The 14,141-nt window shown below is 38.9% G+C and overlaps 1 protein-coding gene across 1 annotated transcript in view; it reads left to right on the top strand.

Annotated features, from left to right (window-relative positions):
- The window catches only part of LOC109913876 (chloride channel protein C-like), a 114,779-nt gene that overhangs the window by 62,018 nt on the left and 38,620 nt on the right, over nt 1-14,141 (top strand). The window contains exon 14 of the mRNA XM_048596125.1: nt 948-1,114. Coding sequence (XP_048452082.1) covers nt 948-1,114 — 167 coding nt within the window. The remainder of the gene's footprint in view (nt 1-947; nt 1,115-14,141) is intronic.

The raw sequence follows: 14,141 nt of genomic DNA, 5'->3' as shown, positions 1-14,141 counted from the left end.
AGAAGTTACTGGGGAGATAATAACTCCAGAAGCTTTCTGTAGAGGGATGTAAGGTCAATGACCAGGGTACATAGCTTATGCTGGAGGAGAATGCTGATGGCTTCAAGCTTCTCAATATTTAATTGAATAAATTGTAACGTATACAAGATTGGATATTAAACAAGCAAAGTGACAGCACAGAAGTAATTGAAAGGTCAAGAAATGTGGGAGAGAGGTAGAGGTAAGTGCCATCATAATGACCTAAGTATATGTGGAGTCAATTCCATGAATCGAGAAGAGGTTCTGGAAAGGCAGCTTACAAGTGGGGTAAAGAAGGATCCAAGAATAGACTCTGGAGATGAGAGAATGGGTTTCTGGCTCTACTCTCACCTGCCTCAAATTGCTCTGCTGTAGTATTGTTGGATTTTACAGTATTATTTTGTTGAAGATAAAGCTGGGAATTACCTTGCATTTTAATGGTCTCAAACCTTTAGTCATGTTGCTACCAGGGCAACAAATGTCCAATCCCAATTCATTCTTGTTGGTGAAAACATGTTGGACGAAAATCTAGCTCAAGTACACTACATATGCGTTATAATTGTGGAACAGTGAAGTGGTGAACAAAAGAAAATTAAATGTTAAAATTTCTGTTTTCTTTATCTATAGCTTAATTTTATGTTGTGATTTATCAAAAACAATTTATAAAATATGGGAAACTGCTGTAAAATTACATTGAACAGGAGCTTGGGCTTTGTGATTTTATTTCCAGAGAAGACACACATCAATTGATCTATTATCTAAGAGTAAAGGAAGTCAACACCTTCCTTAATTCTGACCAAATCGTTAAATTCCTCTTTAAAAACATTCTTACTTAACCTAATTTTAAATTAAAATCTAAAACTTCCAACTAAGCTTGCAACTGTTTTTGAGGTTTATGCTGAACTGTTTTATTTCCCACATTGTTCCAGGTGGAACTAACCAATGATGTGCAGTCATTACTGCCAATAATGGTAGCTGTCATGGTGGCTAGGATGACTGGGGACTTGTTCAACCGCTCGTTGTACAGTTCTTTACTGAAACAAAAATGTATTCCGTTCCTGGAGCCAGAACCGCGTGTCTTGTACCAGAACAAACCGTAAGTACCTTCAGAACCATGCAAAAAGTCTTCTCTGATCAGGCACGCAAGTATCTGTTTAATGTTATGTTTGAATGTTTGAGTTCAAACAATTGAATAAATCAAACTTGACAGGATTAAGAGTTGGATTTGAGCAGGATTATTTATGAATTTACTATTAGAAGGCAGTTGATATTTGACAATGTGTTACAAAGGATGACTGTTTTTCTTATGCCTTAAGGCCTGTTTGCATTGATTTAGGATGTCATATTGAAAAGGAGACATGTTCCTTGTTGTGGATTTAGACTGTTCAACAGTGACAAATAGGTGAAAATGAGTTGGCAGAATGTTTCAATGTTTATTATACTTTGGTCAATAAGTTCAATATTAATGACCTAATCTCTAACCCCAGCAATGAGCAGGAGGAGGCTAACTGGGGTAATCAATAAAATTTGGCTCATCACCCTTGAGCTGATATGTTTGTGCTTGTCGTAATTTTTATGGTGGTGGTCATGACCCATGAAGCTGGGACACTATTATTATGTTTAAGTCGTGCTCTGATACTGTAATCGTTTATACCCATTCATGGAATATGGGTGTGGTGGTTTGCTGGCAATTACTGCAAATTGAGATTAGCAGCGAGCTGCCTTCTTGAATTATTACAGTCCATGTAGTTTACAGTACATTCACAGTACTGTTTGGTAGGCAGTTCAAAGTTTTGATTAATTCACCATGAAATAATAATAATATAGTTCTAAGTGAATCTCAATCATGGATTTCAACAGTTTTGTTCATGTTTAGTTGAAGGCTGTAATGAGGTTTGGAGCTGGCAGTCCTGGCATAATCCAAGCTGGCATAAGCAACCATGTCATTGGGAACTTAATGACACGTGTTAGCACTTCTCATGATGCCATGTTGATGATTGAGAGTAGGCTGAGCGGTCTGACGAATGCCTGAAACGGATTTGTGCTGCTTTTTGTCAACAGGAAATACGGGCATAGTTTTCAACATTGTCAAGTAGAGGCCAGTATCATAGTTGTACTGGAACAGCTTGGCTATGTGCGCAGCCAGTCTGGGACATAATTCTTCAGCACTGCAACCATAATATTGTTGAAGCCCATTATTCAAGCTATTTTTTGATATGAACAGAATGAACAGAGTGGCTCTATTATGGTGGGAACTTCAGCTGCCACTTAGTCTTTAAAATGTAACTGAGCATTAAATTGAACAGCATTGCAAAAGTGTTTAGATGTATGCTCAGTGCTAATGTTAAGAACATTGCCTCGGGTTGAAGAAGAACTTGGAGTGAGAGAGGCAAAATCCAGTTGTCATGGTTCACCTGAGCAGCAATGAGATAGGTGAGATGAAGAAAGAGGTTCTGCTGAGGAAGTATGAGCAGCCAGGGCTAAAGTAAAAAGCAGAACATCAAAAATTAATAATCTCTGGATTGATAGCTAAGGAGGAGTGTTCACATGAGGGGAGGTGTGAAAAGTTGAAGAGGAAGGACATGGCAGTAGTGCAGGGCTGTGGTAAGATAGTGATTTTCAGAATGTAAAAGGAATGGACAGAGAATATAACATAAGAGCACACTAGCACAAAGTTGCAGAGTGGGGAAACATGGTAAGAAGATAGAATTAATGACTTTTTATGTGAATATATTCTGCATTTGTAAAAAGATGGCATGATGATACCATTGCATAGATATGGTTTGAAAGTGACCAGGTTGGGACCTTGATATTTAAGGGCATTTGACATTTTGGAAGGATAACAAAGAGAAAAAATGGTGAAGTAGCTTTGTTAGTACAGGATGAATTCAGTATACTGATGAAGCATTAACTTGACTCAGCAGATTGGGGTGGCATGGTGACACAGTGGTTAGCACTGCCGCTGCACAGTGCCAGGGACCTGGATTTGATTCCCATCTTTGTTGACTGTCTGTGTGGAGTTTGCGCGCTCTCCCCGTGTCTACTTGGGTTTCCACTGAATGCTGCAGTTTCCTCCCACAGTACAAACATGTGCAGGTTAGTGGATTGTCCATGATAAATCGTCTGTAGTGTGCAGGGATGTGCAGGCTAAGTGGATTAGCTATGGTAAATATGAGGTAGGATAAGGGGTGGGATGCTGTTTGGAGAGTCAGTGCTGACTTGATGGGCTGAATGGCCTCTTTCCACACTGTAGAGATTCTATTCTATTCTATGTAAAATCAATTTAAGTTGAGGGTAGAGATAACAAAGGAAATAAGCCACTTGTGAGATTTGTTTATAGGTCCCCTGACAGTAGTTACACATGAGACACAGTATAAATTAAGAAATAATAGGAACTTATAGGAAATGTACTGTTAGGTAGATTTTAGACTTCATATAGATTGGATAAATCTACTTGATGAAGATAGTCTGAAGTTCACAGACTGTAATCATAAAATTACTAGGTTAGAGACTTGGTAATGTGTAATAAAGCAGGATTAATGGATGTCCTCATAGTAAAAGATCCTTTTGGTAAGAGTGATCATAACATGATAGAATTTCAGGTTCAGTTTGACGATGAGAAATGTTAATTCATAACTAGAGACATAATCAAACAACAGCAATCACAAGGGTATGAAGACAGATTTGGCTAAGTGGAATTGGAGAATGGATAAAAAGTTAAATCATTGGAGAACCAGTGATAAACGTTTAAGAAGATATTTCATAACTCTGAAAAGACAAATTCCACTGACAAAGAAAGATTCTTTGTAAAGGATGTATTATTCATGGCTAACTAGGGAAGTTAAGGATGGTATGAAATTTAAAGAAAAGGGATAAAACACTGCAAAGATTAAGGATGGTTGAGGACATTAGGAAAAAAATTAGAAACCAGCAAAATGTTATTAAAATAAAAAGAGTAATAGATTGAATTATGAGTGAGATATAGCAAGAAAAATAAAAACAGTGAGTAAAAAGTTTAGTATTATGCAAAAAGAAAAGGAATAGCAAAGTTGGTGTCATTCAAAGTTGATAGATAGGCAAATTTATATTCAGAAATTTGGAATTGGCAAACGTCTTGAACAATTGTCTTGTATTTTGCTTCACTGTAGAAGACTCAGAAAACATCCCAAGAATAGAAGAAAATAAATAAGCAAACAGAATAGTAGAAAACTAATGGGACTAAAGGCTAACATGTTTCCTGGATTTGATGGACTGAATCTTAAGGACTTAAAAGAAGTGGCTGCAGAGATATTGGAAGCACTTGTAATTTTCTGAAATTCCCTAGATTCTGGCAGTGTCTTACTGGGTTAGTAAATCTTAAGTGTAGCACCTGTATTCAAGAAAGGAGGAAGACAAATTAAGGAAACTATAGGCTATTAGCTAACACCTGTCATTGGGAAAATGCTAGAATTCATTACTCAAGTCAAGTCGCCATAGTCTGACAAGACTATAGAGCTACTAGGAGGTAGTAGCAGGATATTTAGAAGATCATAATAAGGCAGAATCAATATGGTTTTGTGAAATGTAAATTATATTTAACATATTTATTAGTTTTTGATGTTGTGCAAACAGGGTGGATAAAATGGAACCAATAGATTAAGTATATTTAGATGCCTTAAAAACATTTGGTAAGGTGTCACACAAAAGTTTACTGCACAAGATAAGAGCTCAAGGTTTTGGGTGATATATTGGGGGATTAGCTAAATAACTGGAAACAGCATTGGCATAAATATATCATTTTCAGCTTGGTAAACTGAAACAAATGAAGTGCCACAGGGATCAGTGTTGTGGCCTTAACTACTTAAGATCTTTGTTACCTCAGATGAAGGGACAGGTTGCATTGCAGCCAAATTTACAGATGACACAAAGATTGGTTGGAAACCAAGTTGTGATGAGGATGCAGAGAATCTACAAAGGGATATTGATAGGTTAAGTAAGTGTACAAAAATGTGGCAAATGTAGTATAAGGAGGGAAAATGTAAGGTATGACATTTTGGCAGGCAGAATAGAAAATCAGAATATTATTTAAGTGGAGAGAGATTTGGAATGCTGCAGTGTAGAGGAATCTGTTTGCCCTTGTACACGAATCAGAAAAAGTTAGCATGTAATTAGGATGGTAAATGGAATGTTGGCCAGTACTCCAAGGGAAATGTAGTAAAGAAATTGGAATTCCTTGCTATAACTGTATTGGACAATAGTGAGACCACACCTTCAGTACTGTGTGAAATTTTGTCTCCTTACTTAAGGAATGATGTGTATGTTTTGGGCGCAGTTCAAAAGAGCTTTACTAGACTGATTCCTGGACGAAGGGTTGTCTTATAAGGAAAGGTTGAGCAAGTTGCATTTACATTCATTGGAGTTTAGAACAATTAACTATGATCTTATTAAAACATGTAAGATTTTGAGTGGGCTTGAGAGGTTAGATGCTGTTAAGATGTTTTCCCTTATGGGAAACAAATTTTCAATTTTCAAATTAAAGGGTCTGACATTTAACACTGAGATGAACATGAATTTTTACTCACAGAGTGTGGTTAAAATTTGGAATTCTGTTCCATAGAGAACAATGAAGGCTGTTTTTAAAAAAATATAGTCAACGTTGGTTTAGACAATTTTTTTTTTGATGTGTAAGTGAGTTCAGGATTATGGAGACAAGGGTAACAGCGATATGCAGGAAAATGCAGTTAAGGCCTGATCCAAATGGTTTGTTTGTGTTCTGACTTCTTCAGAGCTTATGGTCCATTGATAATGTGGTTGTCTGCATTCAACAGCATTGGGATTAAGATTTTAATATGCCAACTGAACCCTGTTCTTAAGTCTTTATGTTGATTTGATGTGCAAACATCTGTTTAGTTTTTGAAATAACTGAATATATACCTGACAATACAGACATCTTTGGAAACACCATTGTAATGAATTCTGGAGGGTTCATTTAATCAAATACAATGGAATATCAATAGAATGCTTGGCTGAGTTCCAAACCAACTAATGGATTTAGCCAGTAGGGTTTGTTTACACCGTACACAATTGGTCAGGGCATATGTTTCAGAGATAGTAGGAACTGCAGATGCTGGAGAATCTGAGACAACAAGGTCTAGAGCTGGATGAACACAGCAGGCTAAGCAGCATCAGAGGAGCAGGAAGGCTGACGTTTCGGGCCTAGACCTTTCTTCAGAAATGGGGGAGGGGAAGGGGGTTCTGAAATAAATAGGGAGAGACGGGGAGGTGGATAGAAGATGGATAGAGGAGAAGATAGGTAGAGAGGAGACCGACAGGTCAAAGAGGTGAGGATGGAGCCAGTAAAGGTGAGTGTAGGTAGGGAGGTAGGGAGGAGATAGGTCAGTCCAGGGAGGACGAACAGGTCAAGGGGGCGGGATGAGGTTAGTAGGTAGGAGATGGGGGTGGGGCTTGAGGTGGGAGGAAGGACAGGTTAGGGAGGCGGGGACAAGCTGGGCTGGTTTTGGGATGCGGTAGGGGGAGGGGAGATTTTGAAGCTTGTGAAGTCCACATTGATACCATTGGACTGCAGCATTCCCAAGCGGAATATTCCTTGAATAACCTATCTCCTCCCTACCTCCCTACCTACACTCACCTTTACTGGCTCCATCCCCGCCTCTTTGACCGGTCTGTCTCCTCTCCACCTATCTTCTCCTCTATCCAGCTTCTATCCGCCTCCCCCTCTCTCCCTATTTATTTCAGAACCCCCTTCCCCTCCCCCATTTCTGAAGAAGGGCCTAGGCCCAAAACGTCAGCCTCTCTGCTCCTCGGCCTGCTGTATTCATCCAGCACAGATCCCTGTGCCACTTCAGTTTTTTCAGTTTACCAACCTAGATTTTGGTCACGGCATATTATGTTTTGTTTGACACTTCAATTTGCAGTTTATGAGCAATTTATGGATTAAAATATTTCAAGATATTTTTGAATTACTTTTATAGATATATGAGAGTTTTCAAGAAGAGGATGAGTGGCTGTGTGCTTGTTTGACAGTTTTACCTCACATTTTCCCTCCTTATACTACATCTGCCACATTTTTGTATGTTCACTTAACTTATCGATATCCCTTGTAGATTCTTTGCATCCTCCTTACAACTTGATTTCCAACCAATCTTTGCATCATCTGTAAATTTGGCTACAATGCAACCTATCCCTTCATCTGAGTTAACATAGATCTTATGTAGTTAAGACCACAACACAGATCCCTATGCCACTTCAGTTTTTTCAGTTTACCAAGCTGAAAATGATATGTTTATGCCAATGCTGTTTCCTGTTATTTAGACAATCCTCCAATATATCACCCAAATATCATTTTAAAAGTAGAATCTTAATGCATAATTGTTTATTTATGTGTTTCAGAAATTCTCCTCTGTTAATATGAGGCTCATGGATGAGTTCCATACTAGGTACTGGGTGAATGGATGAGGTGGATGCATTGAGAATACATGGAAAATATGGAGGGGATGATATGAAAGTATATAGAAGGGTTATGGAGTGCATGAGAAATATGAAAGAGTATGGAAGATTATTAAAGACATAGGTGTGGTTGAAAATGAAGGCTAAGGGTCGGTGTACTTAACATTCATTTATAAAACTGGACTGATGCCCCATGAATGGAGGCGGGCCTTCTAACCTGCCTACCTTCAGCTTCCACGCACTTTCTTTCTAACCTCAGCCTGCTTTAAATATTGTCTTCCATGACCCCAGCTTTCCTTGAGACTAGGGAATGAAAATAGCATGGATCAGCTCTGTCAGGCAAAAGGCAGGATTATGACATCAGGAAATGGCACAATCAATGATCCCTGCCTTGAAGATAAAAATCTTGTCCCTTGACTCCACAAGGATACTACACTAGTTCCTCCTGTCAACACTGTCATGCATAGTTGCAGCCATAGAGTCAATATACCACAGAAGACAGCTATTTGGCTCGTATAGTCGAAGTTAATTCTCTGTGGAGAAACTCAATCAACTTCATTTCTTATTCTATCCCTCTAGCCTTGCAGTTATTTCCCTAGATGTGAATCCTTTTAAAAATATTTATCATCGCAACTTTGTAAACAGTGAATTCAAGGTCATTAACACTCACTACAATGCTACTAGCAGCTAATTTAAATACCATCAGCTAATGGGAACAGTGTTTCTTTATCCATCTTATCTTAACCTGTCATATCTTGAACGCCTTTATCAAATCTCCACTCATCTCTTTTGGTCTAAGGAGAACGATTTTAATTTCACCTAGCCATGTGGCCAAAATCCCTTGTCTCTAGAAACATTCTGGCAAATCTCCTCTTTACCCTCTCAGGAACCCTTATATCCTTTCTAGAATGTGATGACTAGAACTGGATGCAGTAGTCTCATTGTGCTGAGCCAGAGTGTTTTACTAGTTCAGCATAAATTCTCCTCTGTTTATGAAGCCGCAGACCCCACATGATTCGCTCAATATTTTCTCAATACATCTGACCACCTTCAAAGGCCTTTGCACATGATCCTTCAGGTCTTTCTGCCCTTTTACACATATCACCACATAACTCAATGTGTTAAATTTCATTAGATCCTTAGCTGCACATTCTGCGGACTTATCACTGTCCTTCCCAATGGTTTCATCGTCAGTATTTGTCACAAATCCAAGTTCTGTTTCAGAGTTCTGAGACTCGAATCTGGGGACTGCTTATAGTCCCAGATCTGGCCAATGCTTCCACTAGTTTCCGTGAGACTGCTGTCATCCACACTGATTGGCCCAGCTCTCTGGGGAGGGTTTGGAGGAGAGGTGGGGGCGTTTGGAAAAACTCTACTAGCCAAAAGATCCTGCTCATAGTATTTAGAGTGGCCATTTCAGAGGATATTTAACAATCAAACATATCACTATGGGTCTGGAGTTGCACTTGAGCCAAAACAGTTAATGACGACAGATCTCCTTCCCTTAACAGCAGTAACAAATCAGATGAATCTTTATGTCCGTCTGGTATTTCAACAGTCACCATTACAGATTCTAGATTCTATATTCCAAATTTATTTCAGTACCTGAATTAAAATTCCTGAATTACTCTGTTGGGAATTGAACTGATCATTCGGAGAGCTTGCACAGACGTGATGAATTAAAGGTTCTCCTTCTGCATTGGAATAATTCCTTATTTCTAATGAATTTTGCAGACCCTTTGGGATGAATTAGATGGTTGGAGGGCTGGAAAATGGCAGGGGAAAGTGTCAGGTGGGGAATCTGATGTCTTCCTGCCACCATGGCAAAACAGCAGTGGTGGGAAAAATGGCAGTTTGGATGCACACCAGAAGACAAATTGAATCCTCACCAAGTGAAGCCCTGCAATGGGATTGGAGGACAATGAAATATAATAAGTTTCAAAAGGACTGTTGGCAGGCCATCTCCTATATGAGTTCTTCTGGGCTATGGTGTGCCCACACTCTGTCTTGGCAGGAATATTGCAATACATAACAATGGTCCCCTAGTCCTTCAAGGCTCCTTACCCTCCTACTCCAGAGTCTGTCTGACTCTGGCTTTCCCAAAACTAACTTTGTCTCTCTTTGAGGTGCCTTCTTCCTGGATCTGTAGCCTCACCAATGGCCAGAAGAGTCAATAGCATTAGGGAGGTTGTTGAACTGACTGTCTGATTGGCTTGCAGAAGCTGGGGCATTATGCTGCCCTTAATCAGACATTAACCCCAGCCAAGGCCTTTTAATAGTCATCAGTAGCAACATGGTGGTCCAGGACTTACTGTCCACTGTAGTAAGGTCACCTCCAGTTTCACCCTTTGCTGGCAATGGCCAAAGTTCAGTCCTGAAGATAGAGTAGATTGACTCAGTGTATTGGCATCTTTTGTACCTCACCCTAATGCATTGGATTATATTTGGATAGACATGCGCCATTTTAGTTCCAGTTGCAGATGCAGGGTATAAATCAAATGCTGGACGCTGACTGAACAGTTCACTGCCTCAACCAATGTTACTTGCCCGCCTGAACCAAATCTGCCCAAAATCTATCAGAATGGTGAAAGAAATCTCTATCAAAACTCTTTATGTGGTCTAAGTAGTGATTTATGTATGTTTAGAATTGGATGTTTTCTTTTATACTCAGATGCAGTTTGGATGACCAGAAATCAACATTGGAGCTCTCTTTACTGTATTTCTGAATAGGCTAAATCTCTAAGAACATTTTCCTGAAAGTGGGAACCTTTTGTGCCATCATCATCATATGCATGATGCTGACAAATTATTACCCCCTTCAGCTGCAGTCTGGTAATTTGTAGGTAATTTCATATAAATATTGTGTAAAAGGGGCAGTATTTTAAGTATTGACTTACCCCACCCTGCAGCTTCATGAAGGGAACCTACAGAAATAAAAAGCCTTACTACACTGGATGCAGGAGCAACCCAGTTGTTGTCTGCAGCAAATCGGGGCATTCAACTTCATTTGAGCTAGTGTAAAGATATACATGTTTCTAATGCAGCTATTCTCAACAATAGGAGACATTCTACAGTTCTAGCAAACTGGAGAATGTGACTGTCGTTTTGAGTGGATGAGTATTTGAGAAAAGCATCATTTGAAATGTAAGGAAAGATCTAATGGTAAAAGTGAGACAGCTGCCAGTGGAAAAGAAAATGACGAGGAAATCCATCTGAAATGTTTCCTTCAGAAATCTCTGAGGATGTCAGATCTACTATGAAACATAACAAAGTGTCATGCCAGCTGGGTAGCTGCCTGGACAAACAAGGCAGCTGCAAATGGATACTATAGCTACCAATCTGAAATTGCTCCCTGGCTGCACACTGTTCTATTTTGTTATACACTGGATTTAAACCAGTAGAATTATGAGTGGTGTGAATCCAAATCTAAATGCACCTGGGAGCTAGTTCCTGGTAACTAATAAATTCTCCATTGTTTGATTTAAGGGAGTGCAAAATAGATTGAAAATCTAACCTTCTCCCAAAAGGCAAACACAATCTTTTCATTGTTCAGGTTCATACTAATATGGAGTTTTGCCCCTAAAGTTGACATATAGGTGTGTATTCTCTAAGTCAGTACCCACTTCCACTTAATATTGAAAACTTTCAGGAATGCTGCCAATCAGCTCTAGCTTTGTCAATGGCACTTCTGCCGGAGGAGCCGAAGATCCAATATTAAATGAATGTTATTGCCACTGTTGTAGTCTATGTCTCAATAAGGTTCCAGGCAGATCCCAATCATGGCACCATCTGTTAAGTGTGAATTCTACCCTTTATTTGATCTTAGACCAGACAAGACTCAGGTTTCTTTTGCGTAAGTTTATTCATACATGCATGGGAGAACTTGATGTCAAGAAAATGGTGCACAACTCAAATCTTCATCAGAAGAACATAAGTTTTATACAGCTAACAAATAAGAATCTTCCAACTGACTTAGAGAATACACATCTATATATCAACTTTAAGAACAAAACTCTACATTACTGTGAGCCTGAACAATGAAAAGATTGTGTTTGCTTTTATTATTCTATCAAAGCTAAACTAAAACACATGATTATATTATCCAATCATACTTTTGCATGGCCACATCTCATACAGTTAACACATACTTGTTGTAATGGATACTTTTTACTACTACTCTCTATCAGTCCCTGCTATTGTCTAGATTGACTATTTTCCCTTTTAGATAGCACCTTTCAAATCCATGATCTCAACCACTGTAAGGACAAGGACAAACAACACGTGGGAACTTTTGTAAATTGCCATTCCATCCTGGCCACAAGATAAAAGTCCCTAGAACTCCTTGCCACAACCTTCTTAAAGGAAAATTACGAATGGACTACCTTGCCAACAAAGCCCAGATCCAATAAAAGAAATTTTACAATTGAACTCCATTTTAAACAAGCAGCACGACACCAAAAAGCTATTTATGGGGTTGAAAGAAATTGAGGTATTTCTTGTTTGTACAGATGTTGAAACTGAGCTGGTGTCTGCAGATGATCTTATCAAGGAACAGTAATTACTTGAGCAAAAATAAAGGGACTGTCATCAGCATATTTCCACTGACATATGGTGATGAACATAGACCAAATCAAATCCACTGGGGTAAGGTAACTTCACTCTTGACAATGACTGAAGATGCTGATCCTTGAAAGGTAGTTTCTGACACAAGTGCTGCATATGAAGTGGTTGTCAGGAGTCATTGTGTGTTGCTGTTTCTGGTGCTGGCATTTGTTCCAAGCCTCTGGAGAGATTTTGGAGGAGGATGGTGTGCTCACTATGAATGAAGCAGAGAATCGAGTGAGGACAAGGACACCTAATGTATCAAGGCCACAATTACAAAGGATGCAGTTTGCAACTTGGTTGGGTCAGTTCAGTTATATGAAAAAGGTAGATGATGAACCAGTGGAATTGAAACAGTGTTACAAGAGATGGTGCTGAGCTCCAAGGTGAAACAAAGTTGCAATATTAGTGAAGGGAGGTAATAGTCTGGTAATGCTAGTATTTAACAAGAATGGAAGACATGCCTGGATTTTTCATGATGGGGTAATGATGCTATTTTTGAGTGTCAGCAGTACTATACTATACAGTGGAAGCATTGAATGTGCCAGTTTACTCAAATAAAACAGAGGGGGTTTGTGGATGTTGGAAACTGGATTGAAAGAGCAGGAAAAGAAGTTGAGAATAAGTCATCTTGAAGAAAGAAGAGGAACTGCAAAAAAAAGGTGATAGAATAAATAGATAGAGAGATAAAATAGATAGATAGATAAAAAGTGATAGAATGGATGGGAGCCTGGGAACAAGAGGAGAATCTCTGAAAGGCAAGTCACAACCTTTTCTGTCCTGCACTTCATCCCTTTCCTTCTGAGCCATTCTCCTGAATCTTCATCCCTGCCATTTACATGGAAGCTAATGTTGGCCAAGGGCTATTTAAACTTCACCTGTTGACAACTGCTCAGTGCCACTGTCCTAGTCAGGAAATAGACTAGAGACATTTAACTGAAACCCAGAGGTGAAAAATACCATGGCTGTTCTAGCATAGAGTAATACAGCACGGAAACGGACCCTTCAGCATAACCAGTCCATGCCGAACATAATCCCAAGCTAAACTAGTCTCACCTGCCTACACCTGGCCCATATCCCTCCAAACCTTTCCTATTCATGTACTTATTCAGATGTATTTTAAACGTTGTAATTTTACCTACATCCACCACTTTTTCAATTCATTCCACATGCAAACCATCTGGGCGATTTTCCACACTGTTGGGTAAATGCTAGTGAAGACTTTATTTAACACTGAAAAATATTTGTCTCAGTACTTTATGGCTCCAAGGCAATGAACTTACAGAAACTCTACTCAGAATCCAATTGCCCCACTAAGATTTACTTTCCTAGCATGGGTTTGTTAGAATGGTCAAAAAATGGACTGAATGACACCAGATAGCTAGTATGTGTAACTACTAGCATTTCAAGATTATCGAGGCAAAACAGATTCTATTAAACCCAATCTTCTGAAAAATTACCTTGTTTAGCTTAACTCCTTGCAGCTTAGGGCTTGGATTTTAATGGGTATATTGTATGACACTGTTCTATCATTCTTCTGATCTATAGACTCATTTGACTTTTGTGTTGATTGAATTTAGCAGGTCATACCCACAATTGTCCTGGGATGGTGCAACACAGCGTTCACTAAACATAATGAAAACACATTAATAATAAATGGCGCGCGTGTAGCATAATGACAGGGAAAATTAGAGCACTATGAAAGGATCTCTTGATGAATACAATGGAATAGTTGATTTCTTCATCAAATTTGTCAAAGATACCAGACATTTTTATTTTCCATTTTGGCTCCAATAGTCTTTACCCACTTGCCAGTATTTAAATTATGGCTGCATCCCAAGTAATCAGAGTTCTTCTGTAAAAATTGTTCAATGCATAGATATAGCGGAAAGGTGTCAATAAACAGCAACTATTAAAATTTTACAGCTCTAAAGGTTAACATGGGAAATACTTTTGGCCTCATTGACACTTAAACATTGCCTTGCAATAGCAATTATAATTGAGACTGTGCAGTATTTCAGAAATCTGGCAGATTAAGGCGCTTTGAGAGAGCTGCACACACCAGAACTGTATAT

The sequence above is a fragment of the Rhincodon typus genome, chromosome 4, assembly GCF_021869965.1.
Source record: "Rhincodon typus isolate 14 chromosome 4, sRhiTyp1.1, whole genome shotgun sequence".
NCBI classification, from domain to species: Eukaryota; Metazoa; Chordata; class Chondrichthyes; order Orectolobiformes; family Rhincodontidae; genus Rhincodon; species Rhincodon typus.
This window is presented reverse-complemented; position numbering and strand designations above follow the sequence as displayed.